The following is a 22,259-nucleotide window of genomic DNA, read 5'->3' as shown; positions in this document are numbered from 1 at the left end:
CCCGCCTCTTTCCCCTCCCCAGGCCCCGGCGAGCGCTGGTGTGGACGGGAAGCTCCCGGTCCGGCGGACTAACTGGAGCACGGACGCTGCAGCCGGTTGGGCCGGTGCCCTTTCCCGGTAACTCCTTCCTGGCGTGACGCGCGGAGCCGCGGACGCAGCAGGACCGAGCTGGCTCAGGCTTCTCCCGTCAGTTCCCTCTTGTTCCTAGTCCTGCTGGGCCCGGGGGGAACCGGGAGCCGACAGGGCCGGGCCCAGGGCTCTCGGAGGGCGGCGCGGTAGGGGGCCGTCTCCTGGAGAGGCGCGATCTCCAGCGGGAGCTCGAGACCTGGTGCGTGTCTCTGGGAGCCGCTGCCGGGTCCTAGGGATCTTGCCCGGAGGATGGGCAATCTACCTGTTGGACAGGTGGTTTCCTGCCCTGAGGCCAGCACCGTCCAGCTGGAGACTGTCACCCCAAGAACTTCAGATCCCTCGCGGGGACTGACGTGGTCGAATAAAGCAGCGAAGTACTGCATGATGTAAACATACTAGTGCTGGCTACCTCCTATTGACTGTTGGCTCTGGTAGTAAACCCTTTACGTACATTCAGACCCTCTTGATCCTTCATGGTAGTGTTTCATGAATATGGACACTGATCAGGGTTTAGCAAGTTGAAGTAACTTGCCAAAGATCATAAAGCGGTGAGGACGGGTCCCAGGGTTAGTCTGATTCCCAAGCCCATGTGCATATCCAGTAGCTATCAATGCATAGCCTTAAGGTTTTTTGTAGAACCGAATATTAATAGGATGCCTTAACAAGGAAGAAACTGGTCTGTTTTAGGATTTTCAGTCAACATGCATGCAGTTCGAAACAGTGGTCCTAAGAGTAGTCAACTTTGTGAGGAATTCCAGGTATCATTAGACTTGCACTTGTCAAAACAGCTCTTGCATAAGGCGTCATATTAGACACTTGAATCTTCAAACTTGATTAACTTACAGGAAATCAAGGTAAACATCACCCTTGGAAAAACATTGGTCTAGCAAAGATCATAATCCTGGAGTGTAGACATCTATTGTGCAATATCACTTTACCTTATGCGTTAACTATCCAAGATTTTTTCTAATACCCACAGTGAACTCACCAGAGTTGGAGCTTAAAACATTTTAAGTCCATGCCTGTTCTTCAGCCTTTGCCATTAACTCTCCCTAATGGGGAAAACTAAAGTTTTTCTTGCCAATTTTTGTGGTCTGAGGTTTCCATTTACAGTGACCATGTTGCTAATGATTAAGTTGAAGAGCATCTTATTTTCTTGCTTGTACATAGTGAGAAATAAATAGAATTGAGGCATACTAAGTCTTACTGCAGTTTTTTAAACAATAGCATAATTTAACTTTCATGTGTGTTCTTATTCAATGCCCAAGAATGCCACAACTGTCTCATTTTGTAGTTTAAAACCTGTTAACTCTTATATCATGAGTTTATTTAACCTATTCTCAGTGAAATATTCTTAAACCATTTCAGTTTAAACTGTTACTCCCAAAATAAACAAAATCATGCATTTGAAATAGTCACCCTGATTATTGTATTTATGTTTTCTCATATTCACTTAATATTTCTCATCTCCTTCATTTTTAGTCATTTCTCAAACCTTTTTAAAGAATTCTAGAGTTGCTCTTAATTATTGCTCACCTTTTCATCTATAATAGTTCTTATCTGTGATATTCAAAAGTGGTAGCAAGAGTGTTGATTTTAAAAGATGTGGTTGACCAGCTTGACACTTTTCCTGTAAAATATCTTTTGTTTGTTTTGTTTTTCATCTACAATATCTTTACCTACAAGGCAAGACTGTCCAGGATTCTGCCACTGACACTTACTGCCTCTTCACTCATTTCAGCTCTGGAAAGGAAGAGAAATGGAAGTGAAAAAGTTGAGCGTTTCCTGGCAGTTCTTGATAGTTCTGGTTCTGATCCTGCAAATTCTGTCTGCGTTGGATTTTGACCCATACAGAGTCCTAGGGGTCAGCCGAACAGCCAGTCAGGCTGATATTAAAAAGGCTTATAAGAAGCTCGCCCGGGAATGGTAGGTGAAACAAAGAAATAGAAGTTTAATAGAAACGAAGCAGTCTTAGCAGGGGAATGAAGCTTAAGTTATGATTAGCTTTTACTTGTCTCTGTTTCTATGTTCTCTATATATGTCTATCTAAAATATTTCATGTAGAACTAATGGTCGTGTTCTGTAATTTTTAATGATAAGATCCAAAGACTATTTACTAAGAAATCCCCCTTTAGGAATACTTTGACTTAAAGAATGACGTCAGATGCTGTTAGCATGTTTAATGTTAAAGTAAGAAGCTTTAATTTCTTTAAAAAATTAGAATCAACAATAGATGGGTTACCTTTCCCACAATATACCAATCATAAAGTAACTCTTTCGGATTTTAACTGTTAAAGCAAACACTGCACAATCCTATTCTCTAGAATAGTTTAAGCTTTAAAAACAGTTTATGGGGGCCAGCAGGTGGCATGGTTAAGGCGCTGGACTCCCACATGGCTGACCTTGGTTTGAGTCCTACTCCTGGTGGCTTGCTCTCTCACTCTCTCTCTGATGGAATGCATGTGCTCCATAGCAAAATTTAAAAGTAATAATACATAAAACTAAATAAATAATTTCTTTAAAAAACAACAACTAAGAAAGTTTAGGGGCCAGCCCATGGCGTGGTGTTTAAGGCAGCTGCATCCCATATGGCCAACTACATGGTTTGAGTCCTGGACCCTGCTGCTTGAGAAATATGTCAGGAGCATGTCTGTATGTGCCCAAAATTCCACGAAAGGGAGAGATGGAGGGAAAGGGGTTTGAGGCATGACCATTCTCCATAGGGGTGCTTTCTCACTCTCCCTCTTTTTGTCTCTCTGACAAGTGAATGTACCCTCTGTCAGAATTAAAATTAAAAAAATATAATAAGAGCCTTTTGTCCTCAATCTAAGAAGAATATTCAGGAACTGAGTATGTTACTAAAAAATAAATATTCATACCAAACTTACAATTTTGGACTAGTATCATAGACTAGCAGTTAAGGGAGTAGGAGCCTACATGGCCAACTGCAGTTCAAATCCTGGCCACAGTGGTTTAAAAAACACACTGGGCACATATGTCTGCATGTCCAAAATTGCAAGAGGGTGGAGGAGTGGAGAAGAGGTTGCAATGTGACTACTCTGCACTGAAGGATGCTTTCTCCCTCTCTGTCTCTCTCTGGCAAGTGCACACACCCTCTGGCAACTTAAAGAAAAAATAGGGACCAACGGGTGGTGTGGAGCTTAGGCACTGGGTCCCACCTGGCCAGCAGCATGGTTTGAGACCAGATCCGGTGACTCGAAAACCATACCTCACATGTGTGTATGTGTGCTCACGATGCCAAGAGGAGACAGGAGAAGGGATTGTGGTACAGCCATCCCCCTTGAGGGGTGATTTGTCACTTTTTCTCTGTCTCCGTCTGGCAAGTGCATGCTAAAAAAAAAAAAAGAAAAATTATAATTTTACCTGTAGTTATCAGGGCAGCAACTGGCAGGATAGCAATAAATCGCACACTTACTTTGAATAAATGTATCAGTTTTTTTCACCAGTGCTTTGGTCATGCCAAAGAAACAAGTTGGAGAGGGAGTAGTAGGAAGAGGAAAACTTAGAAGGGACACAGGTGACTCCATGCTAGCTGGGGACCAGAAGCAGGGCTAGGTACCATTAGTTTTTTTGGACCCAGAAGCAGGGCGGGGCGCCATTAGTGACCAGCCACTTCATACCATCCTGAGTTCTAGGCTGTTCTCCCCACCCCCCGCCCCCAGTTTTGCCCTAAGGTGCTTCTGTTTGCCAGGGAGAGAGAGAGAGAGAAAGAAATCACACCACCCCCACCCCCACCCCACCCCCCCCCCCGTGTGATGGCTACACTGCACTCCTTTCTTCTCCATTCTCCTTTTGGGATACTTTTGGGTATGCAAGCACACGCGCCTGGCTTGTTTTTCAAGCCCACAGGTCCAGACACAAACCGTGCAGTCAGCCCTGTGGGATCCAGCACCTTAACTACCACGCCACCTGCTGGCCGGGTCCTAGGCTTTTTATCTCATTTATACCCTACAGTTAGCCTACCAAGGAGGGTATTGTCCCTATTTTACAGTCGAAAAAGTCGAGGCTCAGAGTTAGGAAATCTGTCTTACCTGCATTCCTTAGTTGGACCTTCTGCACCAGCAGTTACGGTCTTTTTGATTTTTAGTCATTTGCCATTAGTAAGGGAGAGTGGGTCAGTGTCAGCGGGAAGGAGCTGAGTGAGAACAGGAAGTTGTCCAGGAACAAGCTGCACATAAAACTTGACCCTGCCTGACTCTGATTCTTCAATGAGCAGGTACATCTTACTATTAAACTGGTTGCCGTGAAGATAAAATGTAGTTTAATTTGCAATGTTCCAAATAAATGTTATAGACCATATCATGAGGAATCCAGAATCGGATGCTGAAGAGACCACCTAATTTTGCATCTAATCATACCATCTTCTGAGGGACTTTTTATACCAAAGTTGCTTTCTGTGTCATTTCACACTCTTACATTTTTATGTTTAAAGCAGAATATATAAATATCACTCTTACATTTTTATGTTTAAAGCAGAATAAATTAATCTGCAGTTAATTCATAGGTAACACCATTTTTTTACTTATTAATTTAATTTAATTTATTATTATTTTTTAATTTAGCTACAGGGCACATATGGTCACCAGAGAGTGAAAGAGAAAGTGATTAAGTAAGCCACCAAGTCTGGGACTTGAACTACCTTTGGCCATATGGGAGTCTAACACCTTAACTCCCATGCCACCTGCTGGCCCCAATAGCATTCTTTTAGACAAGGTATAATATTCTAAGAGCAGAAATGACAGCTTGAGGATGTGAGGCCTATTAAAATATACAGTTTTGACTTTACTGTCTTCCAGAGCTGAAAATGCTGTTATGATATTAATTAAATGATTCACGTGTTTCTCTTCCTTAATTAGATTCTTTCTAGGACTAACTCATCACTATAGAAATACATAGAGAGTCATTCAGTGAAAGTCTAGATTTTTACTTTACCTTTATAATTCTACCATTCTGTTTTGTTCAGCTTTGGTCATGGCAGTATTTTATCACTCGGGACAGTTAAGTTTCACTTTCTGTTCGTTTTGTCTGCACTGGAAATAGCAGTGATTTCCAGTTTGACCTTTCAGCTTGACCTGTGTCAAGAGGAAGTGGTCCATTGTTAAATGGCATCTACAGCCTTCCTCTGTTATGCTTTGCTAAGGTTTCTTAGCCTTCTCAAGAATTTTCCTTGCTTGGTGAAACCACTGAAAATTTTTTCTCAGGAAAACTATGTTTTTTCTCCCAGTGACTAAGTTTGATCACACGTACTTTTTCTTGTTATTCACAAGCAAGATAAACTCCTACCCCAAGAAAAGCAAATTAGTCTAACATTGTTTAATCAACTGAGCAGTAAATTAATTTGTCTAATTCTTTTTAGTCTTTGCTATAGTGTTCTTGTGCTTATCAGACAGAGAGTGAAATGGAAAGTGAGAAGTCACCCCACCAGGGGCATGGCCACACAGCAGTCCCTTCTACATTCTCTCAGGATTTGGGGCATGCACACACATGTGCCATTTTCAAGCCACTGCGCCTGGGATTTGAACTACACAGCTTCAGCTTTGGTCATGGCAGTATTTTATCACTCGGGACAGTTAAGTTTCACTTTCTGTTCGTTTTGTCTGCACTGGAAATAGCAGTGATTTCCAGTTTGACCTTTCAGCTTGACCTGTGTCAAGAGGAAGTGGTCCATTGTTAAATGGCATCTACAGCCTTCCTCTGTTATGCTTTGCTAAGGTTTCTTAGCCTTCTCAAGAATTTTCCTTGCTTGGTGAAACCACTGAAAATTTTTTCTCAGGAAAACTATGTTTTTTCTCCCAGTGACTAAGTTTGATCACACGTACTTTTTCTTGTTATTCACAAGCAAGATAAACTCCTACCCCAAGAAAAGCAAATTAGTCTAACATTGTTTAATCAACTGAGCAGTAAATTAATTTGTCTAATTCTTTTTAGTCTTTGCTATAGTGTTCTTGTGCTTATCAGACAGAGAGTGAAATGGAAAGTGAGAAGTCACCCCACCAGGGGCATGGCCACACAGCAGTCCCTTCTACATTCTCTCAGGATTTGGGGCATGCACACACATGTGCCATTTTCAAGCCACTGCGCCTGGGATTTGAACTACACAGCCATGTAGGATCCAGCACCTTAACCTCCACGCCACCTGCTGGCCCTAATTTGTCTAATTCTTGGCTATGTTAATTTTATTTCCTGAGAGGTAACTAGACAACCAGTAGATACCAAGTAAAATATTCTGTTGTTGGAAAAATCGTGACACATTTTTCTATGTTTCTCTAGGCAGAAATGCATCATGACTTTTCCAGTGACCCAGTATTTTCTTAATTTTCAAATGACCCTGCGTGTGTGTGTGTGTGTGTGCGCCCAAAATCCCAAGAGAAGACTAGAGGGGGGATTACAGTGTGGCCACCCCACCCCCAGACCCCCAAGGATGATTTTTAATTTTCCTCTTTCTTTCTCTGGCTAGTACAAGCGCCCTATAGCAAAAGTAAATATGTAGCATTAGACTATACTTTCCTTGGGCCAAATTTATCCTTTCCTAAATGTTTTCAGCTTTGTGGTACCCTCCCACGATTGGGAAATTCCTTATAAGCGGAAACTGTCCTGTATCAATAGCTTCCTCCTTTTCTTGAGCTTGACTTCCTCTGGTTCAGGATTTGTTTTTCTAACCCAGCTGCCTTTGAGACTCTCTTTGGTTCATTTTCCTAAAGAGCTTTTTCCTACCTTCTTCTCCTCCAGAGTTCTATATGTTAAATCTTCATTTGTATGATTGTGTGATTTTTATCCACTCAGCCTTCAGCTTAAGTTTGAATATTTAAAACTTTCTTCTTTTGTCATCTGGACACATGCTTTGGAATCACCATCTTGTTTTGTTAGATCGTACTGTTTTTAGTATACCTAGCTGAGATTTTCCCCCCACTAACGTTCATAGCACCAATGAAATGGTTAAGGGGAGAATGATGTCTAAATTCAACAGTCAATCATTAAAGCTTCCTTATTTTTAGAGACATCAGAATATGATTTTAAATATCTGCCTGATAGAATAAGTTAGTCAAACTTTTTTTAAAAAAATATGTTCCAATGTACTTGGTGTGTTTTTAGAGACCCTTGCTTCTCAGAGGATGTTCCACGCGCCCTATAGCAAAAACCTCTCAAAAAAAAAAAAAAATCTTTGCTAGAGGGATCAGCAGTTAGCATAACTTTTTTTTTTTTTTTAAGAATTACTTTATTTGGGGGGACCAGCAGTTAGTGTAATGGCTATGTCGCCAGACTCCCACGTAGTCGACCGAGGTTCGTGTCCCAGACCTGGTGGCTTAAACTCACACCAGGAGCGTGTGCGTGTGTGCCCAAGATCCCTAGAAGAGAATGGAGGAGAAGGGATTGCGGTGTGGCCATCCCCCCTTGGGGGTGATTTCTCGCTTTCTGTCTCTCTGTCTCTCTTGCAAGTGCACACGCCCTGTAGCAAAAACCTCTTCAAAAAGAAAGAAAGAAAAAAAAGAATTACTTTATTTGGGACCAGCAGTTAGCGTAATGGCTATGTTACTGGACTCCTATGTAGTCGACTACGGTTCGTGTCCTAGACCCGGTGGCTTAAACTCACATTGGTAGTATGTGCATGTGTGCCCAAGATCCTAAGAGGAGAATGGAGAAGGGGTTGCAGTGTGGCCATCCTCCCAGGGGGTGATTTCTTGCTTTCTGTCTTTGTCTTTCTGGCGAATGTATGCACACTATAGCAAAAACCTCTCAAAAAAATTATTTAAACTTTATTTATTCATTTTAATTTGATTAGAGTGGCACAGAGCAAGAGAGAAAATAAGAAAGCAAACTACCAGGTTGGGGACTCAAACCACAGTCATCCATGTGAGTGGGAGTCCAATACCCTTAATGCCACCTGCCAACCCTACTAAATATTTAGTTCTGATAGTAGGTTGAGGTAACTTTGCATGGCTGAAAACTTTTTTTCATACCTTAAACATATGTCCTTTAATCTTCTGTATCCATTTATAGGTAGAAAGCTATCAACAGCAGAATGGGATAACCGGAGTAATAGTGAAGACTAAAATGTGCTAGTTTGAAAGTCAGCAGCAAGATACTATTTGAAACATGATTGTTACTAAACAAATTCATGTTACATCCTAAAAGCTAAAAGCTGTTTTTTATGTCTACATGTGTAGTCAGAAGAAACAGCTACATCAATATAATTCTCCTGTTGGGGACCAGCAGTTGGCATAATGGCTATGTTACTGGACTCCCATGTAGTTGACCACAGTTCGAGTCCCGGACCTAGTAGCTTAAACTCACACTGGGTGTGTGTGCATGTGTGCCCAAGATCTCAAGAGGAGAATGGAGGAGAAGGGATTGCGGTGTGGCCATCTCCCCTGGGGGCTGATTTCTCACTTTCTATCTCGGTGTCTCTCTCTTTCTGGTGAGCACACATGCCCTATAGCAAAAGCCTCTCAAAATAAATAAATAAATAAAATATATATATATAATTCCTGTTGGGGTGAGATGCTGCCATCCTGGTGAAAGGCAGGGATTCTGATGTCTGTTCTTATGGATAAGTGATTTAGCCTTGCACCACTGGAACAGTGTTTGAGAGTGATCTAAGATGTGCCTATTCCACCTTCCCTGGTGAAATATTACAGTCTTATCCGGGGTTTTGAAAATGTGCCCATCTGGAGTAGGTCGAGAAGAAATCACCAGTCTCAAGGTGTCATCTGTTGTGGTCATGCAAAACAATCAACTGAGCCTACCGTTTATTCTTTCAAAACTGTCCAAACAGAATAACCATTCATTTGCCTCTGATGTAGTGAACTGTGTATTTAAAGATGTTAAATGATCACAAATGAAAAATCAAACCCATTCTCACTGGCTGCCCACTTGTGTTTCAGGCATCCTGACAAAAACAAAGATCCTGGCGCAGAAGACAAGTTCATTCAGATCAGCAAAGCTTATGAGGTACAGAGTCAAATGGCGACGCATCCATTAGCACTTGTAAAATAGGCCTTAGGTGATCAGTTTTATAAAGTTCTCTCAGAAAGAGCGTGTTCCCCAGGCCCTTGACCCAGTTTCTAGATGATGGTAAAGAGAGCATATTTGTCCACATCTACTATGTTGAAACAAGGGCCTCAGCACTTTAGCTCTTGGAAAAAACTGGCCTATTTTAAAGGCTTTAATTAGAATTGTAGAATTACCCTAAATATATGTTTGTATTGCCTTATTAGAAACTTACATTAAAGAATCACACAATAATTTGCCTGCATTTATTAAAGTGACATAGGGTTATAAATTCATTTAAACACAGCTATTCAGTAATTTTCCAACATGTCAGCTTAAGAAGGTTGTTCTAGAATGTGCATAAAAGATAAGTCCATGGCTTTCTGATTTGTATAGAGTAATACTTGTCAACAGACAAGGCTTAGTTCATAGAATGACATATCATGCTAAAATAGATGGTTGAATTTTAGATTAAAAAGTTATTTTTAAATAAAGCAAAGTCAGCCGACATTTACAAAGTGCCAGACTCAAGTTGGTGGCTACTTTTTGGTGTTCACATTTTTCATGTTTTATATGACCTTGTCAGTTTTCTTGTGATTGAGCACCGGTAATCAACATTATGTTACGTTAGTTAGTTAGTTAGTTAATCTATTTAATTATTTATTTATTTTAGGTTTTTGATATAGGGGCTGGAAAGATAGAGAGATGGAGAAAGGGAAAGTGAGAAATCACCTTCAGGGGGATGTTTATGTCACAGTCCCTTCTCCTCCATCCTCCTCTTGGGATTTTGGGCATGCATACACACGTGTCTGCTGTGATTTTTAGCTGCCGGGTTCAGGACTGGAACCATCAGCAGTCATGTGGGAATTCAGCGCCTCAACCACTATGCCACTTGCTGGCCCCAATTATGTTGAGTTTTATTTGTTTTATTGAAGTGTTTAGTTTTATATTAGCTCAGTTTTGTTTTTTTGCTTTTTGCTTTTTTGCTATGGGGCACATGCACTCACCAGAGAGAGCGCGTGAAAAAGTGAATTTGAGAAAGCACCCCCTAGAGGGGATGACCACACTGCTACCTTTGCCTTCTCCATCATCCTCTCAGGCTTTTGGGCATGCACATACATACACCCAGCGTGTAAGCTGTTGGGCATAGGACTCAAACCACATGGTCAGCCGTGTAAGATCCAGCCACCTCAACTACCATGCCACCAACTGGCCTGCCCAAAATCTTTAATGCCGAGATAAACATGAGCATCTAAACAACTATTTGGTATAGAGTTTTTAAAAATATTTCTCATGAGAGACATTTCTCAGAATGTTAAATGACTGCTTTTAGAATAGCTAAGCATGGGGAGGGACCAGCAGATGGCATAATGGCTATGTCACTGGATTCCCATGTGGTCTACCATAGTTCAAGTCCCAGACCCGGTGGCTTAAACTCACGCTGGGTGCGTGTGCGTGCGTGCCCAAGATCCTGAGAGAATGGAGGAGAAGGGATTGCAGCGTGGCCATCCCACCAGGGGGTGATGTCTCACTTTCTGTCTCTCTGTCCCTCTCTCTCTGTCTTTCTGGCAAGCACATGCACCTTATAGCAAAAAAACCTTTCCCTCAAAAAAGAATCTAATCATGGGGGCCATAGGTGGTGTGGTGGCTAAAGGCTCTGGACTCCCACATGACTGATCACTGTTCAAATCCCAGACCTGCCAGCTTGTCTCTGTCTCTCTCTCTCTCTCTCTCTCTATCTTTTTCACTCTGTCCCTTTCTGCTCAAATTAACCCTCCCCCCCGCCCTGGGTGATTTGTTTTCTGTCTCTCTGTCTCTCTCTGGTGAGCACATATGCCCTATAGCAAAAATCTCTTTTAAAAAAATTATAAAAATAAAGACTGTGTGCTTCCCATTGAACTTTTTCTCCAGTTTGTGTACTAACTGCATTTCAATTTTCTGGAAGGATTTCAGTTGAGGGACAGAAACAAAGATTATGATAGCTTTACGACCACCGCCAACTTCAGTTTCTGGCAGCTTGCTTTCTCACTTTCCTGCTCTATCTATGTGTCTCATCGAATTAAAATAATAATAGTAGTAAAACTGAGAGATGCCTGACTCGAACTTGTCTGGCTTCTTGCCATTTGTCTTCATGATCTTGGCTCTCAAGCTGAACAAGCCTGCTCATGGCATCCTGACAAAAACAAAGATCCTGGCGCAGAAGACAAGTTCATTCAGATCAGCAAAGCTTATGAGATTCTTTCCAATAAAGAAAAGAGACCAAATTATGATCGCTATGGAGATGTTGGCGAGAACACAGGCCACTAGAAGCAGCAGCAGCAGCAGCGAGAATATCGCTTCCGCCATTTTCATGAAAATTTTTATTTCAATATAAAATGAAATAAATAATTATTTTAAAAGAATATCTAATCATGTCATAATCTCTACATTTATTTTTTTTCCACATATCTTCAAAGCTGCATGCAGAAAAGTCTTTGGAGTGAGCTTTTTTTGTTTAGATTTATTTTTTTGTCTTTATAGATTCTTTCCAATGAGGAAAAGAGATCAAATTATGATCGCTATGGAGATGTTGGCGAGAACCCAGGCCACCAGAAGCAGCAGCAGCCGCGAGAATATCGCTTCCGTCATTTTCATGAAAATTTTTATTTCGATCTTTTTTTCACTTCCCTTTTAATTCTGAGCGGCGGGACTCAATTGATGAAAAGTATTTATTGCACTTTTCACATTATGTGAATGAAGTGGTTCCAGATAGCTTCAAGAAACCCTACCTCATTAAGATCACCTCAGATTGGTGCTTTAGCTGTATCCATATTGAGCCTGTTTGGAAAGAAGTGGTTCAAGAACTAGAAGGATTGGGTAAGATCTCTTTGTTCATTGAAAGATGTTTGTGCAAGAGAAGGTGACTTTTATATCTCTCCAAGTTTGTGGGGTATTGAGGCAAACGAGCAATTCATGTGATTTCTCCTCACAAGCTCTTCGTGATTGGCATTTTCCGGGAACACCTTTTCAGAGAAGGAAGTGTATAAGGTACTTTCGTTATGCCTTACTGCTTTGAACCTTTATCTCTAAAGTCTCCTAACATCTAGCTGGGGGCATAATACATAGAAGAAACTTAAAAGTTGTTGTCTAGGGACCAGCAGTTAGCGTAATGGCTATGTTGCTGGACTCCCATGTAGTCGACCGCGATTCGAGTCCCAGACTCATGCCGGGTGCATGTGCGTGTCCACCCAAGATCCCAAGAGGAGAATGGAGGAGAAGGGATTGCAGTGTGGCCATCCCCCCTGGGGGGTGATTTCTCGCATTCTGTCTCTCTGTGTCTGTCTTTCTTGCGAGTGCATATGCCCTATAGCAAAAACTTCTCCAAAAAAAAATTGTTGTCTGAAAAAAGTAACCCTGCCTGTGGGGTTTGCAGACTACTTGTACTCCTGAGTTCACTCTGTATTTGTTTGCTAGGTTGCCGTAACAAAATACCACATACTAGGTGGCTTAACCAACTGAGGTTTATTTTCTCACAGTTGCAGAGATTGGAAGTCCCAGATAGGGGCCAGCAAGTGGCGTGATAACTGGGGCTCTGGACTCCCACCTACCCAACTACAGTTCGGCTCCCTGATTTGGCAGCTTAAAAATCACTCCAGGCGTGTGTGCACGCGTGCCCAAATCCCAGAAGAGGGGAGGAGAAGGGATTGGGGCATGGCCACCGCCACTGGGGGATAATTCCTCATTTTCCCTCTCACTACTTCTCTTTCTCTCTTCAGCAAGTACATGTAACCTATGAAAAAAAAAACAAAACCAAAGTCTAAGATCAAAAGGTCAGTAGGTTTGGTTTCTTCTGAGGCCTTCTTCTTGGCACATGGTCATCTTTCCACTTGCTCATGTTGGTGTCTCTTTCTGTATCCTTACTCTCAAAGGACATCAGTTACGTTGAGTTAGGACCCCCTCTGACAACCCCACTTTAGCCTAGTTTTTTTTTTTTTTTCAAGAATTATTTAATTTTATTTATTATTATTTGATTTGCTATATAGTACATGCACTCACCAGAGAGAGAGTGAGAAAGTTAGTCCCCAGGTCCAGGACTCAAACCACAGTATAAGCTCTGTGGGAGTCCAGTGCCTTAACCATCATGCTACCTGGTGGCCCCAGCCTACTTCTTTAAAAGTCCTGCCTTAGTGCATAACAAAATACCATAAACTCAGTGGCTTGAACACAAACATTTGTTTCTTACAGTTCTGAAAGCTGAAAAGCCAAGATCAGGGTGCCAGCGTGGCCAGGTTCTTGTGAGGGCCCAATCCCTGGCTCACAAGCAGCCATCTCACTCTGTCCTCACATGCCATGGGCCTCTTCTTCTTGGGTCACTAATCCCATCATGAAGGTGTTACCCTCATGACCTAATTCCCTCCCAAAGGCCATCTCCAAGTAACATGACATCGAGAGTCAGGGTTTCAGCATATGTGTTTTGTGGGGATGCCAGTGGTCCGTGACACTCTGTAGTGGCCTTGGGGTACCACTTTCCATCACAGATTAGCCTTGCCCTCACTGTACTTACCATCTCATTCCAGGAAAATTTTAGTGACCTGTGGAGGATATTTATTTGAATGACTCTGAAAAGTAGGAACTACTGGGACCAGCAGTTGGTGTAATGGCTGTGTCGCTGGACTCCCATGTAGTTGACCGTGGTTCGCATCCCGGACCCGGTAGCTTAAAACTCACGCCGGGTGCGTGTGTTTGCGTGCCCAGGATCCTGAGAGGAGAACAGAGGAGAAGGGATTGCGGCGTGGCCATCCCCCCTGGGGGGTGATTTCTCGCTTTCTGTCTCTCTGTCTCTCTCTGTCTGTCTGGCGAGCGTACGCGCCCTATAGCAAAAACCCCTCCAAAAAAAAAAAAAAGTAGGAACTACTGAATAAATGTGTATGCCTTTCATAAATGTTTGCAGACCTATTCTGGAGTCATTAAAAAGGAACAAACTCAACCTTAGGGGCTGAGGGGACCTGGATTTTACTGGAGAAAGTATATGACCAGATAGCATTGGTTTATTTATTCTAAAATAGAAATTTTCACCCTATGGTTAAGAAACACTCGGGTACTGAGATTTGGAAAGATGTTTTTCTGAGACTGGTTCCGAGAAGAAAAAGAAGGGATAAGTTTAGCATAATGTGTAATGTATGGTAGACAGACGTGTGCTATTGGTGCATACGAATGCATGAGAACTTGAAAAGCGTGATTGCATTTCGTGCCATGCAAGGTGATATACTGAAAACTATGTAGTCTATGAGCTAGCACTGAAGCCCAGTAGCAGAACATAAACAGTAAACCGTTGCATGATTGAGGATAGTAATACATCTTCGCCAAAGTCAGGGCAAGACCAAAAAGACTTTTTTATAAAGAATTTTTAAATTTAACTTTATTTTATTTATTTATTTATTTAAATTTTACTAGAGAGGGACAGATTGTGTGTGTGTGTGTGTGTGTGTGTGTGGGAGAGAGAGAGAGAGAGAGAGAGAGCGAGAAAGCAAGCCACCAGGTCTGGGACTCAATAGTCAGCCATGTGGAAGTGTCTAGTGTCTTAACCACCATGCCACCCACTGGTCCCCCAAAAGGATATCTTAAACATGCCAGGCAGATATACGAGGGGTGAGGTAGAATAGCATAGTGGTGATGACCATGGGCTTTGGGGTCAAGGAGACCAGTGTTCATGTCTCTGCTCTGTCATTTACTGCCTTTGCATCTTTTCAACAAATTACTTATACCAAGTTTCTGCATCTCTAAAATGGATCTAATAATGTCAAACCAGCAATGTCATCATGAAGAGTAAATGAAATTTATAAAAAGTGTTGTAATAGGGACCAGCAGTTAGTGTAATGGCTGTGTCGCTGGACTCCCATGTAGTCGACCGCGGTTCAAGTCCCAGACCCAGTGGCTTAAACTCACGCCGGGCACGTGTGCGTATGTGCCCAAGATCCTGAGAGGAAAAAAAAGTGTTGTAATAAATGAACCTTCGAGAATTTCTGATTAATTGGATTTTATGGCATACGAAAGTAAATTTTTTCTAACCATCTGTTTTATAAACCCCCTTTTAAAAAAAAAGTTATTTTGGGGGGGCCAGCAGGTGGTGTGGTGGTAAGATGCTGAATACTTCCACATGGTCGACCATGGTTTGAATTCCGGACCTGGTAGTTTGCTTTCTCATTTTCCCTCTTTCTCTCTCTGTGGCTCTTTCTGTTCAAATTAAAAATGAATGAACAAATAAAATTAAGTAAATAATTATTTTATTATTCTTTTATTTATTTAACTTTATTTATTGTCATTTTTTTTTTGAGAGGTTTTTGCTATAGGGCGCATGCGCTCACCAGACAGACGAGAGACAGAACGCGAGAAATTACCCCCCAAGGGGGATGGCCACACTGCAGTCCCTTCTCCTCCATTCTCCTCTCGGGATCTTGGGCATGCACGCACATGTGCATGGCGTGAGTTTAAGCCACCGGGTCCGGGACTCGAACCGCAGTCGACTACATGGGAGTCCAGCGACATAACCATTACACCAACGGCTGGTCTCTTATTTTTTAATTTTTTAATTAATTTTTTTTTGAAGTTGACCAGAGAGAGAGAGAAGGGAGGTGAGAAAGCAAGGTCCAGGACTCACATGGTCAGCCATGTGGGAGTAAACCACCACGCCACCTGCCAGCCCCATAAACTCCTTTTGAAAGTCTTTTCTTAAACATACTCGTCTCCTTTTTTTAACTCACTGAGAAGCACTGACTATTGATTTTCTTTTATTATTATTACTTAATTTTTTTTTTATGTATTTCCTTTCCTGATTTACTTTGACCCAACCTTTGAGTGGTAATCAGAAGTTGGCTAGACAGGAAACAAAGGAGAAGGAGCAGTGAAAGCGAATCCCCTGTCTCCCAAATTCCCTGGAAGACAGGCTGTTACTATACTATATGAATGCAGGTGGTTTGTTTATAGACCGTTTTCCTCTGTGGAGTCTACAGACAGCAGTGGACGTGACAGTGGACGTGACAGTGTGGGCTATGTGGGGGAGAGAGGAGAGTGGGCACGGGAAGAGCAAGCCGAAAACCAGCCAGGAAGGCACTTCAGAGGCCAGGCTGGGGAACTGGGGCATAACGGGTTTTACATGAAGAAATGAGCTAATCAGATCAACCCTCCAGAAAGCTGACGAGCGACATAGCCTGAAGGACCGATCGAAGAAGGGGAGAATAGAGGCAGGGAGGTGAGCAGTCCTGGCAAGAGAGCGGCCATTGGCCTGTACTGGGTGGCAGGAATGGAGAGAGGTAAACAGGTGTCAGGCGTTTCAGGGAGAGCACTGGGGAGGCCTGTGGGGGTCTAGCTCCTTGAACTATTTGAATGTGAGAAATAAGGAAGAGAAGGGGAGTCAAGATTGACTGTGGTGGATTCCCGTATGGCTGGCTGCAGTTCAAGGGTCTGACCTGGTAGCTTGAAAATCACACCAGGCTCATGTACATGCATGCTCAAAATTCCAAAAGGAGAATGGAGGAGAAGGGATTGTGACATGGCCATCTCCTCACCCCGTGGGTGGTGATTTCTCACTTTCCCCCTCTATCTGTCTCTGGCGAACACACATGCAAAAAGATTGACTCCATATTCTTTTTTTTTTCCCTCTATTCATTCCTTCTTTCATGCCTTTCTTCTTTCCTTCCTTTTTTTCCAGAGAGGGATAGAGTGAGAAAGAGAGAAAATGAGAAAGCAAGCTGCCAGGTCCAGGACTTGAACCATGGTCAGCCATGTGGGAGTCCAGTATCCTTAACCACCACACCACCTGCCAGCCCCTTGACTCTGTATTCTGATTTGAGCTACTGGGTAGACAGGAAATATAGTAGGAAAGAGTTGAATTTAGGGAGAAATGGTTTGAAATATAGCTTGGGCATTCAATGTGACATGATACAGATATAATAATAATAATAATAGTTTGTATTTGCTGAAGGTGTACCATATGCCAAATATCATCGTAAGTATCAGCTCTATCAGCTCGTATTAAACAATAACCCAGTAAAACAGGTACTATTGCCATCCCCCTTTAGAAATGTTTAGTTCACTTTTGGTACCTTATCCAAGGTCACACTTGGCGTTGGGCAGTTCTGGGATTTGAACTAAGGTAGTCTTACTTTGCAGCCCATGTGTTGAACCACAGTGCTTTACTGCCTTTCAGTATCCTTAAGTAGTAGTTGTTGATGATTTTGAGGGATTGTTGTGCTATATAATTCTAGTAAGTCAGGCCTCAATATGGCAAAGATGGAAGATGATGGAATTAGCATCCATAGAACTAATATTTACTGAATATTTAATCCATTCCTTACCTCACTCCCCAAATCCCCTGGAAAACAAGATTGCAGCTAAATACATTGGATTGTCTATAGGCCATTTTCCTCCTTGGAACATTCAGATTTGTTAGATTCCTGACAACTAAGATCCACCAGGTTGCGTTTGGTGACAATGAGATGAAATCAGGACAATATCCATACCAATGTCAATGCCATTTGAATCATTACTATGCTTTAAGAGCTACTGGGGGGCTGATAATAGAGCTACTACAGGGACCAGCAGATGACATAGTGGTTATATCACTGGATTCTCACATGGCCAACCACAATTTATATCCTAGACCCGTTGGCTTGAAACTCATGCCGGGTATGTGAGCGTGTGTGCTCAAAATCCAGAGAGGAAAATGGAGGAGAAAGGATTACAGCATGGCATCCCCCGGGGGTGATTTCTTGCTTTCCGTCTGTCCTTCTCTGTCTCTCTGGCAAGCTCATGTATCCTATACAAAAATCTATCTGGGGGAAAAAAAAAAGAAGAAGAGCTACTACAGAAAATGTTTTTATGTTAAATTTACAAAAAGAGCAGACAGCCTTAAAGACCAGTAGTCCAGGAAAGCACGGACATTATCTCAGGATAGCGTTACGTGTCTGGATTGCAGTACATGAAAGAAGTAGGATAGTTCTGCCGAGAGAAGAAACGTTACAGCTGTGTAAGTGGAAGCCACAGTCATGCAATCTGGTAATAACCGGTGTTCAGAAGCTTCCAGCTTTTATGGACAACCGTGCTGTGAAGGAGGGCCCAGAAATAGCTCTGTCCCTGACCTTGCAAGCTCACCATTCAGTTGAGAGAAAATACGTGCAGGGGACTAGCACCAACCTCACATCTACCAGTATAGAACAGCATCGTGCTGAAGGAGTAAGCAGAGGGCGGTGAGGAATTCATTCCTTATGCTCATTTAGAACTTCTCTCTCAATCATCTCTCATGTACTGATTATTGTATTAGACACTAACAGATAGGTAATAACTCGTTTTTAAAATTTTCTCTGGGCACATACACTCACCAGTGAGAGACAGAGATAGAGAGAAAAGGACAGTGAGAAATCACTCCCCAGGGGGAATGGCCATGCCTTACCCCTTCTCTCCATTCTCCTCCTGGAATTTTGGGCACTCACGCACGCACGTCTGACATGTTTTTCATCACTGCACACTTGGCCATGTGGGATTCAACTGCCTTTACCTCCACTCCACCTACTGGCCCAATAATAGTTTCCTTTTATAGAATTATTAATTTAATTTAATTAATTAACTTTTTAAAATTTGCTATAGGGTACATGTGCTCACCAGAGACAGGTAGAGGAATAGAGAAGGCAAGTAAGAAACCAAATCACCAGATCTAGGACTGCAAGTAAGAAAGCAAGTCACCAGATCTAGGACGCAGTGGTCGGCCATGAGGGAGACCAGCACCCCAACTACCACACCACCTGCTGGCCCCCCGGTAATAATTTCTCAAGTTTAGTTATTTATTCCACGAATCAGAGATAACCCCGACACTGCAATCCAGCCCAGTCTCAGCCAGCCCCAGATGATGTGTGTGCAAGCATCCAGGGTTCTAAGGGGATTTTTCAGAGATGGCGCTGGAGCCCTTCCGCACAGGTTAGTCTCACAGAACGCTGTGTGTTACCTCTGCGCCACTACCTAGCGGATAATAGTACTTTCTAGGCTAGCAAGTGGCAGAGATGTTAAGGTGACTGAATCCCACATAGCTGGCTGTGTGGTTTGAGTCCCTGACCAGGTGACTTGGAAATCACATTGCGTATATGTGCGTGCATGCCCAAAATCCCAAGAGCACAATGGAGAAGAAGGGATTGTGGGATGGCCATCCCCACAAGGGGTGATTTGTCACTTTCTTCTCTCTTTCTCTGGTGAGCACACACACCCTATAGCAAAAACTAAAAAACAAAAAGCAATTTCTATTGAGCATTTCAGTTGCCTTGGATTGTCCTGGTGTTCTGTATGGATTATCTTTTTCCCCAATGCAACACAGAGACAGTGACTATATTTATCCCTTCTTTTTAAATATATTTATTTATTTATTTATGTCCATGTTTTATTATTATTTTGTCATTTGACCAGAGAGAGACAGAAAGAGAGAGAGGGGGGAAGGGAGAAAGCAAGCTTCCAGGTCGAGGTCCAGGTCCAGGACTCGAACCAGGTCAGCCATGTGGGAATCCAGTGCCTTCAACCACCATGCCATCCACCAGCCCCTGTTCCTTTTTTTAAAAAAAAAATATTATTGGGAACAGCAGTTAGCAGTAATGGCTATGTCGCGGGACTCCCACGTAGTCGACCGCGGTTCGTGTCCCGGACCCGGTGGCTTAAAACTCACGCCCGGCACGTGTACGTGCGTGCCCAAGATCCCGAGAGGAGAATGGAGGAGAAGGGATTGCGCCGTGGCCATCCCCCCTGGGGGGTGATTTCTCTCTGTCTGTCTGTCTCTGTCTGGTGAGCGCACGTACCTTATAGCAACTTATTTAACTTTTATTTATTATTACTATTATTATTATTATTATTATTATTGTTTTCCAATTTGATCAGAGAGAGAGTCCAGGTCCAGGACTTGAACCATGGTTGGCCATGTGGGAGTCCAGCACCCTTAACCACCACACTACCTGCGGGCCCCTGTTATCCCTAGTTTATAGTTGAGGAAATTGAGGCATAGAAAGGTTAAGGAACTAATTCAAGGTCTTGCTACTCATGAGCAGCAGTGTTGGAGTATAGATCCTGGAGCTGAACTCTCTCAAGCACTGCGCTCCACTGCCTCAGAAATTGGCAGATCCAGGATCAGCAGGTGGCATAACGGTTATGTCACTGGACTCCCACATGGCCAACCACAGTTTGAGTCCTGAAACCAGTGACTTGAAACTCATGCCAGGTGTGTGTGTGTGTGCGTGAAAGTCTGAGAGGAGAATGGATAATGGATTGAGGTGCCATACCCCCCGGGGGGGGGGGGGGGGGGCTCGGGGGTGACTTCTTTCTTTCTGTCTCGCTGTCTCTCTGGCAAGTGCATATGCCCTATAACAAAAATCTCTCTTAAAAAATAAAGAAAGACATTGGTAGATCCTGGGGCCAGCTCATGGCACTGCAGTAACACCATCTGTACCAGGCTGAGCGTACCTCGCAGAGAGAGGAGCACCTGATCCCAGCATGCTCAGTGCTTGCAGGGATGTCAGGCAGAGCTACCAGGGTGTCAGGAGGCCTAGCACTGGGGAGTCAGTGATCATTTTAGAGAACTCCATCTGGGTGATTCGCCATGCTTCTTATTTAAAAAGATACGTGAATTCCTTTTTCTAGGAATTGCTAAGTAGGTAGCACTTTCATACTGTCGAGGTAGAGTCTGCCTAGCTATTGGTGAAATACTTTTTTGTGTGTGTGCTTTAACTGTGTTCCTGATTTTTTTTTATGTCACATAATGTGTTATGACTTTCCTGACAACCCAATAGTTGGCTCTGCACCAAGGCATACTCAGAGATTGAGGGAAAATAAACGTGCTTATGCTACTGAGAGGGAAGGTGCCTGTATCTCTCCCTGAAAGATACAATACGTGTTTTGCTTGCTTTTTTTTTTAAGTTGCCACAGGGTGTGTGTTCTCACAGTGATCACACCCCAATCCTTCTCCATGTCTCCCCCCTTTCAGGATTTTGAGTGGGTACATACACATGCCCTGTGCATTTTTCAAACCACCAGGTCTGGGACTCAAACCATGCAGCCAGCCACCTGGGATCCATCTGTCTTAACCACCAAACCATGGGCTGGCCACAGTGTTTTTAAGTTTGCACAGTGATGGCAAGTGTAACTCGGCACCTTACAGTACCAGTGTGACAGAGATATTTAGTACTATACAGAAAGAAGTTCCTTTTGCAGCCTCAAAAAGAGGAGACAGGCTATTGCTTTTAATTCTCCAGGATGTGCAGATTAGCCAGAATCATTGACCCATACAAAAATCAGATAAGGGGCCGGACAGTGGTGCAGCAGTAAAGCCAAAGCTCTGCAAGGCTGACCCACCTGGGGAGGTTGTGGGTTCATGTAGAGACCTCCCTAAGCACATGGGTACCCATGAACCAGGGCTGCGTGAGGCTAGGGGTGGATTGTGGCATCAAAAGCCTTCTGGGACTACTGTCTCTCTTTCTCTTACTCTGTCTTTCTCACTCGTGGAAGAAATAAATAAACTTTTTTTTTTTTTTTTTAAAGAGATTTTTGCTACAGGGCATGTATGCTCTCTGGAGACAAAGAAAAATCTCCTCTTGGGATTTTGACCACACATATGAGCTGCCAGATTGAGGACTCAAACTGCGGTTGGCCATGTGGGAGTCCAGCAACATAAACATTAGGTCACCTGCTGATCTCAAAACAAATGCACTTTATAAAACTCAAATGTTTCAGGACCAGCAGATAGCGTAATGATTCCATGGCTGTACTCCCACTTAGTCGACCACAGTGCAAGTCCCAGGCCCAGCAACTTAAAACTCAGGCCAGCCCTGAGAGGAGAATGAAGGAGAAGGGATTGTAGCATGGCCATCCCCGCTGGGAGGTGATTTCTCACTTTCTGTCTCTCTGGCGAGCACACATACCCTGTAGCAAAAATCTGTCTTAAAAAAAAAAAAAAAAATCAAATGTTTCTGAAAGAAGTCACATATGCTTTTAAATTTGCTTCTTTTAAATTTGCTCCGCAGTAGCAGCATAGTGAGCTGCAGAGCTGGAAGACACATGCTGACCATGGTTCAAGACCTCAGACCCATTCCGGTCCCAGCCCAATTATTCTGAAAACA

At 42.9% G+C, this 22,259-nt stretch overlaps 1 protein-coding gene across 1 annotated transcript in view; it reads left to right on the top strand.

The window, feature by feature from the left end:
• DNAJC16 (DnaJ heat shock protein family (Hsp40) member C16) overlaps nucleotides 1-22,259 on the top strand; it is a 60,949-nt gene continuing 38,690 nt past the window's right edge. The window contains 5 exon segments of the mRNA XM_027770617.1: nucleotides 1-186; nucleotides 1,871-2,055; nucleotides 9,033-9,099; nucleotides 11,659-11,788; nucleotides 11,791-11,994. Coding sequence (XP_027626418.1) covers nucleotides 1,889-2,055; nucleotides 9,033-9,099; nucleotides 11,659-11,788; nucleotides 11,791-11,994 — 568 coding nt within the window. The 5' untranslated portion in view covers nucleotides 1-186; nucleotides 1,871-1,888.

Source organism: Tupaia chinensis, unplaced genomic scaffold (assembly GCF_000334495.1).
Source record: "Tupaia chinensis unplaced genomic scaffold, TupChi_1.0 Scaffold000146_1, whole genome shotgun sequence".
NCBI lineage: Eukaryota > Metazoa > Chordata > Mammalia > Scandentia > Tupaiidae > Tupaia > Tupaia belangeri.
This window is presented reverse-complemented; position numbering and strand designations above follow the sequence as displayed.